Source organism: Salvia hispanica, chromosome 4 (genome assembly GCF_029641045.1).
Source record: "Salvia hispanica isolate PSC_SH4W2 chromosome 4, Shi_PSC_v1, whole genome shotgun sequence".
NCBI lineage: Eukaryota > Viridiplantae > Streptophyta > Magnoliopsida > Lamiales > Lamiaceae > Salvia > Salvia hispanica.
In genome coordinates, this window is record NC_142695.1 from 911715 (window position 1) to 929810 (window position 18096).

The 18096-nt window shown below is 38.8% G+C and overlaps 3 protein-coding genes and 1 non-coding gene across 6 annotated transcripts; 3 read left to right on the forward strand and 1 right to left on the reverse strand.

Moving 5' to 3' along the window:
- The first annotated feature begins 983 nt into the window (after positions 1-983).
- On the forward strand, positions 984-3370 carry LOC125192069 (actin T1-like protein). The gene is made up of 3 exons (XM_048089523.1): positions 984-1173; positions 2904-2982; positions 3102-3370. The coding sequence occupies exons 1-3, from the start codon at positions 1022-1024 to the stop codon at positions 3165-3167; spliced, it is 297 nt and encodes a 98-aa protein (XP_047945480.1). The 5' UTR covers positions 984-1021; the 3' UTR covers positions 3168-3370.
- Positions 3371-3907: 537 nt separating this feature from the next.
- On the reverse strand, positions 3908-10533 carry LOC125196022 (putative NOT transcription complex subunit VIP2). Of its 3 annotated transcripts, none has more exons than XM_048094370.2 (15): positions 10397-10533; positions 9754-9852; positions 9413-9524; positions 9146-9324; positions 9018-9066; positions 8783-8929; positions 8224-8433; positions 8051-8143; positions 7203-7309; positions 6983-7123; positions 6501-6815; positions 6273-6325; positions 6144-6185; positions 4359-4503; positions 3908-4273 (listed from the first exon to the last, which is right to left on the reverse strand). In XM_048094370.2, the coding sequence occupies exons 2-15, from the start codon at positions 9769-9771 to the stop codon at positions 4214-4216; spliced, it is 1671 nt and encodes a 556-aa protein (XP_047950327.1). In that variant the 5' UTR covers positions 9772-9852; positions 10397-10533; the 3' UTR covers positions 3908-4213. The 3 variants fall into 3 exon arrangements, with proteins under 3 accessions (XP_047950327.1, XP_047950325.1, XP_047950326.1); XM_048094368.2 differs by having other exon boundaries at positions 9146-9327; XM_048094369.2 differs by having other exon boundaries at positions 9146-9327; positions 9754-9844; positions 10397-10525.
- Positions 9416-9496, forward strand: LOC125197652 (small nucleolar RNA snoR35). The gene has a single exon (XR_007172185.1). It is a non-coding gene; the product is annotated as a small nucleolar RNA snoR35 (small nucleolar RNA).
- Positions 10534-13993: 3460 nt separating the features above from the next.
- Positions 13994-17893, forward strand: LOC125196651 (PAS domain-containing protein tyrosine kinase family protein). The gene is made up of 15 exons (XM_048095246.2): positions 13994-14348; positions 14691-15105; positions 15183-15293; positions 15362-15466; positions 15611-15935; positions 16020-16060; positions 16154-16222; positions 16303-16403; positions 16510-16588; positions 16701-16799; positions 16885-16953; positions 17055-17104; positions 17260-17341; positions 17419-17513; positions 17593-17893. Exons 1-15 carry the CDS (start codon positions 14089-14091, stop codon positions 17696-17698), a joined length of 2007 nt encoding a protein of 668 aa, XP_047951203.1. The 5' UTR covers positions 13994-14088; the 3' UTR covers positions 17699-17893.
- The last annotated feature ends 203 nt before the right edge of the window (positions 17894-18096 follow it).

Below are 18096 nucleotides of genomic sequence, written 5' to 3' on the forward strand. Positions count from 1 at the left end.
TATATAAATACTTCATAGGTAGTATTTAAAAAATATGTTACATATTATTATAAAAATATATTATAAATGAAAAATAGCAAAATGATAGGACTTTATATGCCCTCTCCAGATCGCCCCTCATCACAAGAGTCTTGTACTCGATCAAGCTGAGCAGCAGGGTGTATCCAATAACACTGGAAAAGAGGATTCATATAACATATGAGCAATCTAGAACAAAGATAGAAGGCTCTCTTTCTCACTTAAAGGGTAAGAAGATTCAGGTTTGTACAGAATAATTTAACAAAATTATGCACTTTTACAGAACATTTGAGTTAAATTCTTTGTGGATGTTTTGATTAGCAAGATACCCAAGCAGGTACATAGGTCGGTCTAGATGAAACATTGTTGTCACCTACGATAGCATGTAGATAAACATAGACTTGGCATAAAGATGTCATAATTTGAAGTATAATAACTACAGAACATTATAGTATACCTCACCACCAACGCAGTAATTAAGCCTCCAAGAGGAGTTATTGTAGATAAAACTCGTTCACTAATTTCATAAAGAAGCTCAAAAGCATCTTCCACCCCTTGTTCATCTACCCATCTCCCACTGTCCAGATGAGTAGAAACAACATCCCGCTGCAATATTTTGTCACTGAAAAATTCTTAAAGATAAGCACATTTAAAAATATCAAAAGCAATAAGCACCAATTTTACGTATAATGAAACAGAGTAGGTATTAATCCATAAAAAAACACGTTATCCGAATGCAGGGTAGCAAAGTAGTGTGGCAAATTGAGATTAATTAACACCAAACTTAACTAGAAAATATTATAAATGGTCAAACCACCGTTGAAATTAATCCGAAAAGTTTTAATAAATCATAGTTCCAATACTTGGGCTAGGCTTTTTCAGGTTTGGGCTTTCATCAATTTTAAAAGCTCATCAATCAGCCCAGTTAGAAATCAAATTTAATCTCTTAAATAAATTGATTTCAGTTTCAAGGAGATAAGGCAGCGGCTGAGGAGAAATAGAAATGGAGAAGTATTTCGGAAACGCTTATCGGGGCGACCCGGGAGTTCCTCACGCTGACCCGGAAAGGTTCGTCAACATATGGATCGGCTCCGCCGCCTTCTCCGCCCTTACCTGGGTTAACCCTTACATCTGGACTCTCTCCAACCAATTCAAGTATACTTTCTCTCCGCTACTGAATTGAATTGTGCATAATTCTGGTTGATTGATGGATTTTAATGCTGTGCTTACATCAAAATCTCTAGGATATTATGTGAAATGTTAGCTCATATTCTCACAATACAAAATGCACAATGTTTATTTGTCACCAAATGTCTTTTTATCAACCCTTATTATTGTATGAATAAATGGGAAAACAAACTTCATTGTCTTTCTATCACTACACAGCTGCAACTTGCTATACATTGAAGATGACATCATAAATGTATCAACATCTTATTCTTGTTAGCACAGCTTACTTATTCCATACATGAACATCTATGTATCTCCATCCATTGTTGGATAGTTCTTGGCTGAAGCTTTATGTCAAGCACTTGCACTTTGCTTCTTTATTACTTTAATCTGCCCATTTCCAATGTCCATAAATTTTGCCATGAATTTGAAATGCTTGCGTGAATGTATCTTAATTAGCATCTCAAGTTTGTAACAGTTCAAATTGAGTTGAGAATTTGGGTTTAATGTGGTTATGGTGAGAGCTTGGAGGCTCTCTACGTCTAAAACATACTGATATTCCCAGCCTGGGTGGTCCGGTTAGTTTGGTGGTGTAGTTGTTATTTCATTTTCAGATTGATTTGGTGTCAGCTGGATTATTGATCCTCTGACCACCCAGTCATTTGTGCTCCATATGTTCCTTTAGATGTTACTAGAAGAGGAAAGGGCATTCTGTTTCCAATTGGTCTTTGCTTCTTCATCTTACTTGTTGTTCAGAGTCTTCCAAAGCAAACACTTTTTATCTCTTCCATTTTGACCAGTGTTATTAAATATCTGCCATGCCACCACCATGGCATTTTCTGTGGCTGTATATTGTAAAAAACACCATCGCCATGAAGATATGTGGCAGATTTTGATGTTGGCCACCATGTCTGTGGCGCCGTGGTGGTTATGGCAGTCCTTTTGTCATTTTCAGCCCATTAAACTGCAACCTTCCCTGTTTACCCAAGTAACCAGACCCCTTTTAACAATTTAAAATACACTTTTTAGTCCCAAAATGGTAAAACCTGAAACTTCATCTCTGTCCCCCTCTCAAACCCTATCCATGCTGCTCATTAACTCACTAACTAGTACTCCGTAATTATGTATGCTATTTGTTGTAAATTGCATTTGTTATAACTATAGTGAATGTTTTTGCAACTTCAAAGCCAACTTGTTATACAAAATTTTTGTAACTGTAACTTCAAACTGATAAGAATGTGATATAGTAAAACAATAACGCAGATTGCAATAAAACAATATGATCCAGTAAAAGAATGTATAATGCAGTAATTCAGTAAAACAAAATTTCTATAACAATATGACTTTAATATGTGGACTTGTTGAGGATGACTATATTGAGGTTGATTGTTGTGCTAAGACCTCAACTATTAGACACTTGTTTGTGTCTTTATGTATTAACTATTGTTCTAAGGTTTGAGATATTATGTTTTTGTCATTTTCTAAACTTTTACTTTATATTTCATATACTATCATTTTTTATATATGCTAATGATATTATTTTTTATTAATTTATTTATCGATCGCCATATTCTGCCATGCCGACCGACATAAGCCATTAATAATATCTGTTTTGACTTGCTACTACTTCTATTTCTTTGAGGTTCACTTTCTTACTATTTTTACATCTTTATGGATCCTTTTAGTTCATTTGCACATTTTCCTTAACAATGCAGCTGGCATGACAAGGCAATGCTTTTCGAACAATATCACTGGAAGAAAGCGCGTGCCAAGAATCAACCATATCAATTCCAGGTACTTCCTTCTCAAAGTTTCAGACGTAAACAATGTCGGGGAACTCATACTGCTATATTTGGCTTCTGCGCCTCTCTAGCCTGTTATTTCTTGCATATGATTTTGATTCTCTTCAACAGTGGAATCAAATGGACAAGAAAGTGCGAGACTCGTACTACTTCAACTGGCCTGTCTACTTCCCATAGTCTTCTTCACTACCATATGCTCTTCTTCTTTACTGGAGGTTACTATCTTAGAGGAGTAGGCATAAATAGTCCGGATCATTGTGTTGTTAAATTCCCTTTTTTAACTGAATTCTTATTTAGTGTCTGGTTATGGTTCCTTCAACTTTATGCTACATCCAATCTTTAGCCATTAATACAACTTGGATTCTGTGTTTTGCAACGTATGTCTCCCTTGTTCCTGTTTAATTTGAGAAATGGCCGGTAAATGAAAAGGTAAAGGGAAATAACTACTATATTTACCTTTTTCCAAAAAAATTCATGCTCCAATGGAAAGGGTATATGGGGAGGTATTATATATTTTTTCATTTTGCATTCATTTAAAAAGTTTTCCTCTCAACTTTATCCACTTTTTCTCCGTATCTTTCTCTTATTTTACCTATTTATTCTCCTCTCTTACGAGGATATAATATATTTACGGCCTGCTTATAACGTGCCCTAGATTAACATCAAGATTTAAATTGTACTCCGTAATCAAAAACTAAAATTTAATGTTAAAATTAATTTTATATACAATGTTTAGTGTATACTATTAAACCAAGATAAAAGATGATGCCTTTATTGTTCAAATTATTTTGTAGATTTGAACCATTCATAACCATATTGAATGAATCATGGTCGTGGATAATTCCAAATGTGGCAAAATTTTCCCACCTTTAAAATTTCATTAGAAAATACAAGCTGCCTCATAAGTCACATTGTCGTAAGACAAAACCATCAGAAATTGGAATAACATAACATCTTTTCTTCACAAAATTCAGCCAAATAAACACAATATCAGCATCAGATTACAGAAATTTACTCTATCCTGCACTGCGACATATCTAAAATCGCGACACGCTCGTAGAGGTGACATATATCATATTACAGAAATTTACTGTATCATGACATGCTCCTCCGAGAGGTGGCGCATCGAACATCACCCAAAATGGTACCAATATTCTCTGTTATGATGTATACAGCTCTAAATAGTGGATTAGACAGCGAGGGAGACTGGGAGAATAATACGGTTATTGCTGAGGCAGCACAGGTCTTTTCTCAACCATTTCATATTGCAGGACGAAGTTATCCTGCAACAAGAGGAACATCCACTTATTCCTCGACCCACACGAAACATATACAGCCAAAACATATTTAAAACCATGTAATACAAACCTTTCTTGCTGTTTGCCACAGATTGGGGTCGAAACAGAAGTAGCAACCCCTCTCGTAACTGTTTGTTTTGACCAGAGGTTCCATATTCTTCACCCGCGTAAACCATAACCTCAGATCTTTGTGGTAAAACCATCCTCTGTTGTACCTGTAACAAAATTGCAAAGACGTGGCGTTCAGATATTTGCACCTAACGTATAGTAAATATTTGGGAAAACGTATCTTTCGTCCAGTTTAAATATTTGGGAAAACGTATCTTTATAGTAAATATTTGGGAAAACGTATCTTTCGTCCAATGTTTAAAGATAATCCAAAAACATCCCAATGTTTAAAAACAGTTTAGCACCTAAGTTCAGACACTAATAACAAAGAAATATGCCGATTCATGTTTAGACAATAATAACACAAAAATATGCTGACGACACATAGATTTTGCACATTTGAAATACTGCGACTGTGAAACATTTGTGTCACTGTCTAGATGTAGGCACGGACATTTTTGGGAACATCTTGAATGTTGGGAAAATATCATATAGTTTGAGTTATTACTTGAAGGTACAAAACAATAAAAGCATTACATCTTTAAGAAAAAAATAAATGCAGCGAACAAAAGAAACAAAAAAAAGTGATAGTACAATATAATGACTTACTGGCAAATTGGCAATCAAGTCAATGTTACAAAGGGACTTATTTGCTAGGGGGTGGTTAGATAGGACAAAAATGAAAAGTATTTGAGTGTCCCACCCATTAATGGTTCAGGGGATGGCATGTACCTAATCCCTATCCAAATTATTCCCATGGAAAACCACATCCAAACTTGAGAGGTCACACATATATTTAACAGCTTAAGGCAGTGAAAAGCATGAATAAGATCGCAAAGAGAAAATAGCAGCAATCAAGGTTGTCCTAACTAATCAGTCCATTCAACCACACATAGCAACTTATAACTTCACATCACTTAAATGGTGCTAATGTTTGTACTGAATCTCATTAATTTATGTGTCCTACTCATGTAATCCGTGTTATGAAAATCACCATTCCAACTCCATCTCTTTCTTCACAATCTTGTAAAGGTGGCAAACTTTCCCATAATATAAACACGACATTTTCTTACTCCCTCCGTCCACCAAAAAGGCCTAAGGGTGGTGCAGCGCGGGTTTTAATAGAAGTGGTAGGAGTATCGTGAGTGGAGAAAATGTACCACCTTAAAGGTAATGTTAGTAATCATTAAAAACTGTATTGTAAGTGAATAAAGTGGTGGGTCATGCAATAGAAAGGGTAAATAAGTTGATATATTGATGGCAAGATGTTATCGTTAGTGTTATATATGGAAAGGGGCTAATGTTTTTGACCTACCAAAACGGCAAAAGGGAATACTTTTAAGTGTGTAAGCAAGCTCACTCATAGTTATACAAGTAGATAAATCCATTCGTTGAAGTTTTGAACAAACTATATTTATCACTCGTCTCCACGTGATTTTCAACTGTAATGGACAAGAGCGGACTAATAGATTTATTTTATTTTTTATGGAACTTGCGAAGACATCATAATGAAGATGAACTAGTACAGATATGGAATGATTGGTGGTGGATGCACTTTATGTTGCACAACAATGCTTTTGACTAGCACTTCTGTTATACGGAAGTCGGAGCATCACTAAATAAGTAATAAATCAACGAAACTTCCATTATTATCTTTCCATTAATGGAATTTCACTTCTAAATTTATGTGTACTGTGTGAGGAAAAGCTGAAAAGAGAGACTAAGAATTAGGAACATAGAAACTTACAGTTCGTTTGCTGCAAAAAGTTGTGCCTCATCTTTTGGCATGCTATAACAGGAAATTATAATTACATAATTAGTGTGATCATTAGTCATTACAAATATTGAATTGTCTGAGAAACTGATAATTCGGTACCTGTAAAAGATGTAAAATAATGTTTCTGGACGGAATCTTGCGAAATAGGTTTGCTGTAAATACAAATAAAACACCCTTAGAGAGGATGGTAACAAATACTAATATTCTCCCCCCTGCTCGCAAAAAAAAAAGAGAGTAGACAATCTTGCTTTTGATTGTGGAGGAGCTTGATTAGTGTAATAAAACCAAGTATTCTTGCATATTGAAGCTAAAACATAGTAATCTCACCTTTAAAGGAGGAGTCTGTTTAGTATAATAGCACTCCGGCACACTGAACTCAGGTTCTCCTCTGACAGGTTCATCGGACCACGGGGATGCAAACTTCTTGTTAAGAGACTCAGATGAGTTCAAATTTAAACCTAGGGTCGTCAGATCAAGTCCCAGAGCAAGAGTGCTCAAAGCTGGCTTTACCATTTTTATGACGCTTAACAGACCAACTATCCCATATTGATCCAGTGCACTTTGGGATCCTGGCGTGGCTTTTATGTCTTTATCTCTAAATGGATTTATGAAACGAGATTGAGACTGCTGAAATTGCTGATACTGTTGCAGAAGATTATCATAAGATCCCAAGCAATTATAAGTCCCAAAGCAATGATTGCCAGACTTATTATATGGCCCTTGGCAAATGATGTTCATCGCATTATAAAATAAGAGAAGCATTGAGTCACAAATAGTTCCGGCAATAACAAGCATAGGCTGTCCCATACCTCAGGACCATGAAAATGAAGATCTGAGTTGCCCGATGTTAGATAGGAAACCCCTGATCCATTTATTGAGGAAGCACGATGTTGTTGAGGATGATGTGATGAATATGAGCCACCAAAATTAAAACCAGAAGACCTCCCCATCTGGAAATCAAAAGCATCCAAGCATTAGGTCACACTCACAGAGTCATGTGTGAACAAATGTTCAAGTACAGTAACTTACAGATAATTGCTGAGACTGCTGCATTAAATTTGTCATATTGTCGTGGATTTGTTCTTTTTGGTGAGCATTCATGGTATATTCAGCACTACCACCAACATTAAGACCGCCTACAGAACAAATCAACTTAAAACCACCAAGGCACTAACCATTAAAAAAATCACCAACTTGATCCAGCATATGTAATGGTCAAAATTTAAAAGGGGGTATGTCTTTCCATGTATGTTATATTTACATCCAGTATACGTTGTCAATTTAATGTCTGCTTTTACATAGCTTTTACATCCAGAATGGCTAATAGCATGCCCTTCCTCTGGTGGGTCTACACCTATCCTACTAATGCAGATACACCAACTAAGACATATTTCAAATTTCAATCTATAAGTTCAGCCAGACAGCCAATTTAGTGTTCCATGAAAATCACATATTTATTGGGTAAATACTCCTCAGAAGTCAAGCTAGGAGTGAGGACTTCGGACATTTTTCAAAATTTATGATAAAAATGGAAAGGCCTAATGAGTATGACCTTAACCATAATGGACAGTTATTTAATGAGACAAGAGAGTAATTGCTTTGGTCGAGGAGACACTATCTATAACTATTACTAACATTAATCTAAAATTTCTATTATCATAAGATTATAAAAGGTATTCCACTGGCATACTATCTTTGATGCAATAAAAGGCATATGATACTTAATGAGAAATAATAGTCACTTAGAATCTCTTTGAGGAAAATGGAATTACATAGAACACCACAAACCATCTGGACTTCCATCTAGAATTGGAGTGGTTCCCTCTAAGGAGCCATGGTAAACATATCCCAGAATTTGAGTGCAGATATTGAAGTACCTTTGTATCCCGGTAAAGCAGGGAAATCTTCATTTTGGATGCTGAATTCTTGGTTCTGTTGACCAAAACCGATGTTATGCTTTTGCATCATACCTTCACAGCAAGGAGATTTGAAAATAAGTAATTCTGACACTTCAAAAGGGAACAAAAAAACATTTAGTAAATTGAATAACCTATTTGACCATGAGAGCCACCAGCTGACGGGGGACGCCCTGATAGCTGAGGAAAATCATTTACATCAAAAGTAGCATTGTCGTGGGCATTTGACTCATTTAGTAATGCCATAAAACTAAAACTATTATTCCCAGCTTGAAATTGGTTTTGTGAAAGTGGCACACCAGCACCAGAATAAGAATTTCCCAGCATGGATACCACCTGCGGAGCTGAAATATCAATCTGTCAATCAATAGTAGTATTAAGAAAAAAGGGAAAGATGCAGACTCTGATTTGGATTCCATAATTTCAAATATCTTCTCTTAAGCAATACATAGCAGATTCGGATACAGCATTCCAAAATCCAATACCAGCAAATGATGAAAAGTCACCGTTATAATTTAATTTTTTTTATGGAAACTAGTAAAAGAATTCAGTGAATGATATATGTGCAGTTATGTCTAGATTTTAAAAGACATAACTGCATCCCCATGATATGCATTTTATTTTCAAATTAGGCTATGATCAATACATGTCAGAGCCACCAGAAAATCGCACCGAGAAACAGCAAATAATTACCTGTCAGATTCAAACGAGAAGCCAGACCAGGGATGTTTCCAACGCCCGTAGAGCTTGACCCCCTTGAAGCATTGCCCCCGCCCACAAGACCACCAATAGTATTTGCAATTCTTCCTGAATTTCCCATATTTGGAAGTACACCTGGGCCTAAAAGCATCCATTTGTGGCAATTAGTCCTTGTAACCCAGGACAGAATACAACATATGCAAACCAATTGAACAATCAATACTCATACCCCCTGTATTATTAAGACCTGAATGTCCATGTGAACTTCCCAAAGACAGCTGCATCAAAAGGTCATCACCAGGATAAGGACTGTATCAAATTATTAATCTCATACCAAATCTAGATATATATACTTACCTGAGAAATTGCATTAGGGAGACTATTTATCCCATATCTCCCATTAGACACGCTTCCTGGAGCTTGTTGAACACCATTTGGAAGACCACCAATATTTCCCGAATTTCTTGATGCATAAGGCCCGGGCATGTTTGACATGCTAAAACTATTATGGATATTGTGAAGCCCCTGAAGATTACCTGCTGATGAGAAAATACATTATTTACTCCATTCATCTGTATAGAAAATAAATATCAAGTCTCAACTCAAGCAATTTATAGCGCATACCACCGGACTGGTTTAAGGCAGCTCCAGATGAACCTGATTGCGCAGAAAAGGAAGTTGCAAAAGCTCTTCCAGCATTATCCGGAATATTTGAATTCGATCCATTCAAACCAGACTGTGTCCACATTTCCATGTTGATTTAGTTTATACGTAATCCAAAAACAAATGTACTTAGATTGGAAAGAAAAAATAACCTATTCAGTTAAGTGGCACAATGTATAACAGTCAAATTCTATTTAGTTTTCTTTTCTTAATTTTACATCTATTATATCATAAGCATGAATTAGCTAGTTGGCGGAATCAGAACCTCTAACAAAGTGGGCTATAACGAGATAAAAACTTACACTTAGTACCCCTGACATTGTGAATCCTCAAACCAAAAGGCAAAAGGTCATTCTTTTCCAGAGAGCTCCTATTACCTCTAATCCGAATCTTCTAGTGACCTGATGTAAATATCAGACAACATTCCACAAAAATCTATATGTATATATATAAAAGCACACACAGCCATGTTTTCCGCTACATCATCACGGTTTATCTATTGTGTAATCTGCAAAATAACGTATTCATATGCTGTGTACCTTCTATAAACTATAGAATCCAAACATGCCAATGTTTGGCGCCTACACTCATCCACAATCCACAAAATACTTGCTCTATGAGCTTGTTAACGGTTACTACACATCAAATTCCATTTCAGAAAAAAACAAAATCAATCGTTTCTTCGAAACCTAATATTGATCACGAAACCAAATCAAACAAAAAATATATATATACATGTGAACTAACCAAACAATTCTACGACAAATTTCAATATCTCACAAATAACTATTATCCAATTTTAGATGCATAGATTCCAATTCAAGGAAAACGAACAAACTTGCAGATCTCATCACAAAAGGAGTGGAGTGAGATGGAAAGAGGAAGGCGAATAAGAAGAAGCGCCACTGCAGAAGAAGATGCAACATTGGTGAAGAATAAGTTGACCTTATAAACAAATAGGAATAAGGCCTCTTTGATGTTGTTGCGTGTAGGCTGAGAAGAGGGCGGCGAGCACAAGTCCACGGCAATAGCGGCGGAAGCTGACGCGCTGGTCGATCGCCCGATAATAATGAGAAAAGGAGGGGCTGCGGCGGTGGTAGCGGTGGTGGATTGCCGAGTTTCGCCGGAATTTTTGTGAAGAAGAAGGAATGTGAGAGAGAGTGTGTTTGATAAATGGGCCTGATTTAGTTTACAGTATTATTCAATAATTAAATGAGAGAAAATTCATTTTACTATAGTAATTACGAATTTTAAATTTATACTATGATATGGAGTTTAAATGATGCATATATTGTTAGGATTAATTAGATTGATTTTCCTGCCAAATTCATAAGTAATTTTAATATTTTTTTATTTAAAATTAATTAAAATAAGTAGATGGAAAGTTGTTAATCAATTTAATTGATTTTAGTTTTTTTTTCCTTGAATAATCAGGATTTCTTTTAGTTTAGCTTATTTAGATTTTATTTAGTTTATTTCTTTTAAAATTTATTTGATTTGTTTATATAAAGATCTTATTGTTGTACTAAAATGAATATACTATGCTTTAATTTCGTCGAGAAAATCTCATTATCAATGCCTTAATCATTTCAAACTACAGCACTTAAATAGCCAACTACACAATTTGAATCGTGGAAATATTCATTTCAAATTAGATTATGGATAATTTGAATCGTGGAAATATTCATTTCAAATTAGATTATGGATAATTTGGGATTGTTATATTATTAACTCATAATTTAATTGGTAATTATAATTAAATAATAATCATTAGATATTCAAATTAAGGACTTAGAATCATCAATCTTTAAATGTCAATATTATCAACGAAAAACATCAATAAGGCCATAGGATTAATTATAAAAAATATCAATATGGGTATTAATGTCAATTAACTACATGTTTAGTTCTAACTAACTTTTAAAAGAAATCCCAAAACTTTAAATTCATATAACATATATCAAATTAAAGATAATTTCATACGGATTCCAACGATATCTTATATACATATGTTCTGACGTCAAAATTTGAAAAAAAATTCGAATTTTTTTTATTTTTTCATACAACGGAAGTGTCAACATACTATATAAAATATGTCAGTATAATACATGTAGAATGTCAATATAAACAATGAGTTAACATTCTTAAAGTATTGTGTTGATATTTTCGAAACACTATATTGATATTTTCATCCAAAACCCTAATTTAGAGTTTTTTTAATCTTTTTTTATTCTATTAATAAAAACAAAATATATATATAGCAAATTGTAGATCACGCGTTTTCTAAAATCCTAAGACCTTAAATGAATTATAGTTAACAATTAAATGATGAGTTAAGAGCATCCGCAATGGTCGGCTAGCAACCGGCTAGCCGATTCGTCGCGCTAGCCGAACCATTGCAATCGGCCAGAGCGAAATCGGCTAGTGCTTCGGCGTGGGCTGGCCGATCGCTCGTCGCTGGCCGATCCGTTGGCCGCCATTGTGGCGGCCCGATCGGCCAGCGATCGGCCAGCGCCGATTTTTGATATTTTTTATATTTTTTTTAAAAAAAACCTATATAAACGTGATTTTCGTTTCATTTTCATTTGCATCACTTGTTTTAACGAGTTTTCTCTCTCTCTAACTTTCTGTAGAAGAGCATCATCGAGCGATGGATCACAACAACGAGTCCAGTCCAGCGACGAGTGGATCTCAGACTCCCACGGTACCTGTGGGATCTGGGTGGGGGCAGATGGGCCCGGGGTTTAACATCCCTTGGAATCAGATGATGGCTGGTGCGACCGGGGGGGGGGGCGATGGGGGGGAACCGGGGGGGTATGCCGTGGAAGATGCCGGGCGGCGGGCAGTCAGCGCTCGGGTGGGGGGGTATGCCCCAGATGCAGCAGCAGATGATGGGGATGATGTGGCAGGGCGGGATGCAGCACGGTATGCATCCCGGGATGCAGGGGGGGTGCAGGGGTCACCGGGAGGGGACACGGTATATCGGCCCTCGCTTGATTTTTTGACGGCTTCGTCTCACACGTCGATCCCGGTGGAGACGCAATTCTCTGGTGATGACCTTCTGTCATTGCATGATATGGGGATCGATCTCGGGGAAGATGATACTCCCGTTCCAACGACGCGGACCGCGCCGAAGAAGAAGACGAGGGGGAAGGGGAAGGGCAAGGCGGTCGGCGAGTCATCGCAGCCCGCTGCCACTGGCCGGAGGAAGTGGATGGAGGATGAGTACGCCGGGGTGGCCAAGGGGTGGTTGGAGGTGTGCGACGATCCGCTGGTTGCGAACAACCAGCGGGTCGTCAACATGTGGGCGAAGATCAGAGCTGCCTATAGGAGGCACTGCCCGCACGAGAAGGACTTCAGCAACGAGGAGGTCCGGAAGGGGTGGGAGCGCACCAGGGCCGCGGTGGGCCGTTTTGCGAATTTGTACGCCAACGCCCTCCGTCAGCTCAGAAGTGAGCAGAATGAGGACGACGCCCGGAGGATAGCCGCGAGTCAGTTCCCCTTGGAGGGGAAGTATAAGGAGTTCACCTTCTGGGAGTGCTTCTTGTTGTTGAAGGACTCCGAAAAGTTCCGGGCGAGGTGCGACGCTGGGTGGCCGAAGAAGCAGCGACTGAACTATAGCGGCGACTACAGCGGCAGCAGCGGCGGATCCCACGACCTCCCCCCGGATGCTGAGGAGTTTCCATCCCCTCCTTCATTTACTGGTCGCCCCCGCCCGGTTGGACAGAAGCGGGCGCAGCGGGCTGCGAGGGGCGGATCCCCCCTATCGCCCCGCGAGGTCCAATCCTCCGCCCTCCCACCCGCCCCACTCGAGTACACTCTCAATTCGCGTAACCAAACGCGGGCTCAGATGTACAAGGCCTTTCAAGAGTGGAAGAACGCCACTGACCCCACGGAGAAGATGTTTCTTCACGAGATGCTCGAGAGCATGCGTGTTGATTTGGAGATCGCGAGGGCACGGCTAGGGGGTTCCGACGTGGGCTCAGATACCACGGGTGGCGGCAGCGGCAGCGGCGGCGGCGGCGGCGACGACGACGGCGATGAGGAGTAGAGAGTGGCGGGGCTCGTGTGTTGAAGCCCTTTTTTTTAAAAAAAAAAATCATGTACTTTTTTTTTTCTAAATCTTTGTACTTTTTTTTAATGGAATGGATTATTTTTCCGTATATATGTTGTAAATTTAATTCCGTATTTTAATCGTAATTTTAATTCCGTAAATATAGTATATTTTGAATTATTTTTATTGTAGCTGGCCTATGACTGACCTAAATCTAATGTGGCAGGTGATTTTTTTAGTATTGCTAACGTGGCAGGAGGAGAATGGCTGGCCTATGGCTGGCCTAAGCACCATTGCGGATGCTCTACGTACTTAATCTTATTATAGATGTTTAATGAAGCAATAAAAAAGTCAAAACTCAATAATTTAAACACCTTATTCATCTTCGACATGAAGAAAGCCGCCCGCAGAAGCCACGTGGCGGAATCCTGTTTGCCGCAACGACGCATGCAGAATTTTATAATACTCCATATTTTAAAATTAAATCACCGAAAAATGAAAATAGTTTTCCTCTACAAAAACCCCGAGCTGATTATCCGCGCCACCGCCATATGCAATTTCCGCGCCGCCGCTCATCGCCGCCATGGACGGCGGAGGGGAGTCGTCGGAGAGACTGATGAGAACTCTGCTAGATCGATTCGAGAGCCTGGAGGCGAGCCACGAGAAGCTAAAGGAGCAGTTCGAAGTGGTCGTGCACGAGAAGGAGGAGGAGGAGGCGCGGTATCCTGGATGGGGAGACATGCCGGGGGCGTGCTTTGCCGAGAGCCCCTACAGGAGGGTGTTGGAGTACATGGGTCATGCGCTCCACGTCACCAGAATTGGCTCCGGCGAGATCATTTATTGGTATTGCTTTTTTGTTTTTTAATCCAGCTTGTTGATTCAATTCGATTTAACTTTAGGTGAATGAATGTCTGTTGAGCTGATTGATTGCATTGATTTGTTGGTTTTAGGGTGTTTGGGATGAAGATGTTGGTTGAATTGAATTAGGTCAAATATGGTTGGGGATTTTTATGCATTTTAGCTGTATATGCTTTGTTTCATCATTGTTCTATGTATCAAAATGAAACGCGAATGGAACTTTTTGGAGTACTTATTTATGCAAACTTCAAACTTTTCGTACTAACATGAAACAACTTGTATGAAAATAGTGTAATTACTGCTGAAAACTGCAAACTCGTGTTGCAGGAATCGTGCAGCTGAAAAGCTCTTTGGGTATAAAGACTATGAAGTATTAGGACAGGGAGATGTTGAACTACTTTTTGATGAAGAGCATCATAATCTAGTTCTGGGAATCATGGAGAGGGTGAGATTTGGAGAATCTTGGTCAGGGCAACTCCCTCTCCGGAAGCGATCTGGTCAAAGTTTCATCGCACTGGTTACACAGAGCCCGCTGTATGAGGATGGTGAGCTCACCGGAATAGTTACTGTATCAAGTGATGCTGCTGTGTTTAATAAAGCAAACTCGGGGAATATGAGAGCGAGTCAAGAGAATGCTAATGAACAATCTAAATTTCGTAGAATAAATTTGAAGAACATCCAGTGCCAGCAGCGGCAACAAATTGCAGGAGTGTCCAACCTTGCGTCTTCTGTTTCGAATTTGGTGCTTACATTATGTCCCTATGTCTCTTTCTGCATCATGTTTTTTTGCGTATATTAGAGTTTTCTGATAATGGTCAGGCCTCGAAAGTTTTATCTCGGACACGAGGGAATGTCTCCTCAACCTATGAGACATGTGGAAGTGCAAAAGACAACGAGGATGCTGAAGCAGATAGACCACCAAGAGCCCCTGTGAGTATTAGTCGATCAAGTGTTGATTTATTACGAGGGAATGTAAATGAATCGAGAACTATGTGCAGATTGCTAAGGGCACTTTTGGGTTGCCCATTGGGAGGAGTAGAACTGAAGGATCATGCTTGGAAAAGGAAGAAACAGCATCTGAATTTTCTCAGCCTTCAAAACTTGTATACTATATTCTCCATTTTTCGTAACATTTCGTCTACTATCCAACCTTGTCCATTGGAGAGATTAGCTTCTCCTGTCTGCCTTATTAAGTGCTATGAACTGTATTGTTAATTTCCAATAAGTTCGTGTATCCTGAACTGCAGGCAGTAAAAATCTTAGGGAAGTTGCATATAGGAGCAAGCAGCAGCTCAGAGAAAGTCGTGGCCGAGAGAATACAACAAAATGGTTTTGAGTATCCTTCTAGTAGGAAAGAAGCAGCAAATGGGACATGTTCTCCAAATTCGAAGTCACTGAATTTGGAAGATCCATCTAATGGGCAGTCAGATTCTCAAAAAAATCTAGGTCCAGCAGAGAGTTGTGGCAGTGAATGTGGATGCTCATCGAGCAAATGTGAAAATGATCCGCCTCTGGTAGTCCGTTCTGCGATAGAATGGGAGGATCTACAGCTCAAAGAGGAAATTGGACAAGGTTCGGTTTCACGAAATTGTGTTAGAAGCTTATGTGTTTTTTATTAGTACATTATTGTTTTTGATGAACATTGTTTGCTTTCAGGTTCGTTTGCAGTTGTGTATCGTGGAATCTGGAATGGATCGGTATGTACCCATATCCATCGGTAGCCTTACTACAAACTACAGAGAGCTTTCTCGTCTCGGAACTTAATGTTCTATTTCCTTCAAACTTTTCAGGATGTTGCAGTTAAGGTTTACACCGGTACTCAGTATGACGAGGAGACATTGGTTGACTACAAAAAAGAGGTGAATGAAAGCAATACGGCATGAAGGAGTTGTTTCAAGTAACTCATGCATTACTGACTTTGAAGTACCATGTTGTTTAGATTGATATTATGCGAAGGTTGAGGCATCCAAATGTATTGCTGTTCATGGGAGCATCGTGCACGAAGGAACGAATTGCCATTGTCACTGAATACATGAACAGGTAATTAAAACAAGGAGACTATGGGAGGAAACATGTTCCCGTTCAAATCTCCTTTGAATAGTTCCTTGTCAACTATGCAACATTTACAGCCACATGATATGAGCAGGGGGAGTCTCTTTAAAGCATTGCATAGGGGCAACCAACCGCTTGACACCAGACGTCGTCTGAGGATAGCTCTTGACGTGGTATGTCACATTCTCAAGTCGATCATTTTCCCTCAGCTTCACCGTATTTTTGGGCCAGCCATGTGTATAAGCTGGTTGAAGCAATTCAATCTCTTTCATTTTTTGTTTACAGTCTAGAGGGATGAACTATTTGCATCACAGAAATCCACCGATAGTGCATAGAGACCTGAAATCTTCAAACCTTCTAGTTGACAAAAGCTGGAACGTCAAGGTACTAATAGGAATATTCCATTGGATCACATCATTTCACTCAATCCAAGTATTTAGAGCAGCCACTCTAAATTACTTCTTTTCAGGTTGGCGACTTCGGCTTATCAAAGCTCAAATATTCAACTTTCTTAACAGCGAAATCCGGAAGAGGCACAGTTAAGATCATTGCTTGTACCCCTCTTATTCTACGGTTCCCTATTTTAACTGAGGCTTTTCTGTACACGTTGTCTGATATGAGTTCTGTGAATTACTTCAGCCTCAGTGGATGGCCCCCGAAGTCCTCCGGAATGAACCTTCAACAGAAAAGTAAAATTTTAATATTTGTGTGTTTAATGTAGTTAATCTCTGTGGTATTGATTGAGTTAGACATATGGGGTGTAGGGTGTAAAAGAGTTTGAACATGCATTTCGCACGGGCGTGTTACATACCGGGTTGCTCATCTATTCTCAACCTTTTAACAGGTCGGATGTCTTCAGCTTTGGCGTCATCCTGTGGGAACTAATGACTGAACTCATTCCATGGAGCAACCTGAATGCCGTGCAGGTAACTTCACTACAATCAATCCACGCAGTAGTTTTGTTGCTCACCTATCAAACATTATCCACTTCGTGTTTATGAAGGTTGTTGGAGCTGTCGGCTTCGCGAATAGCAGACTAGATATTCCACACAACGTTGATCCCCAAATCGCTTCCATCATATCGGAATGTTGGGCAAGGTAATCTAAGCCGTCAACCTGGCTATCGACATGCCAAAATCTGAAAAAACTGATTTGAGTTCTGTCAAACTTTCTGCAGCAACCCTGAAGACCGGCCATCGTTCAAAGACATGATCCCGAAACTGGAGAAGTTGTTGGTTCAAGCAAGTGGTGGGGGCGTGACAAGAGCAGCTTCCCAGCCTTAAACTTTTCGTCCCCTGCTGAGCGGAGCAGCACCTCTGTCCTTGCCCTTAACAGGAATCTGAATGTGTTGTTTCATCAGTAAGTTTTGCGTTAACATGCTGCATCCCCCTTTTAGTTATAGAGAAAAATATGCTAATCCAAAGTGTACATTACTATGATCATATAAACGATCATCATAACTAACATATTTAAATATCTTTAGTGGTGTTCGATTTAGTGGATTAGATGAGATCGAGTTTTATGAATTTGTCCTGGTTGGGTGGATCAGTATTTAATCTCGAAATAATACCACGTAGGATTAATCTTGGCTTATGAGTTATCACCCCTAACAAACATAGCCTAATATATTAAATTTTGTTGGATTTTCGGATTATATTTCTTTTTCTCCATAATTCAAATT

Coding starts and splice junctions, on each gene's coding strand:
- LOC125196022 (XM_048094368.2), bottom strand. Junction 8,434..8,782: donor TTCTCGTTTGAATCTGACAG/GTAATTATTTGC, acceptor TTGATATTTCAG/CTCCGCAGGTGGTATCCATG. Junction 7,124..7,202: donor AGCAGTCTCAGCAATTATCT/GTAAGTTACTGT, acceptor TTTGATTTCCAG/ATGGGGAGGTCTTCTGGTTT.
- LOC125196651 (XM_048095246.2), top strand. CDS start 14,089: ATGGACGGCGGAGGGGAGTCGTCGGAGAGACTGATGAGAACTCTGCTA. Junction 15,467..15,610: donor TTTCTCAGCCTTCAAAACTT/GTATACTATATT, acceptor CCTGAACTGCAG/GCAGTAAAAATCTTAGGGAA. Junction 16,954..17,054: donor CGAAATCCGGAAGAGGCACA/GTTAAGATCATT, acceptor GAATTACTTCAG/CCTCAGTGGATGGCCCCCGA.
- LOC125192069 (XM_048089523.1), top strand. CDS start 1,022: ATGGAGAAGTATTTCGGAAACGCTTATCGGGGCGACCCGGGAGTTCCT. Junction 1,174..2,903: donor ACTCTCTCCAACCAATTCAA/GTATACTTTCTC, acceptor TTAACAATGCAG/CTGGCATGACAAGGCAATGC. Junction 2,983..3,101: donor ATCAACCATATCAATTCCAG/GTACTTCCTTCT, acceptor TCTCTTCAACAG/TGGAATCAAATGGACAAGAA.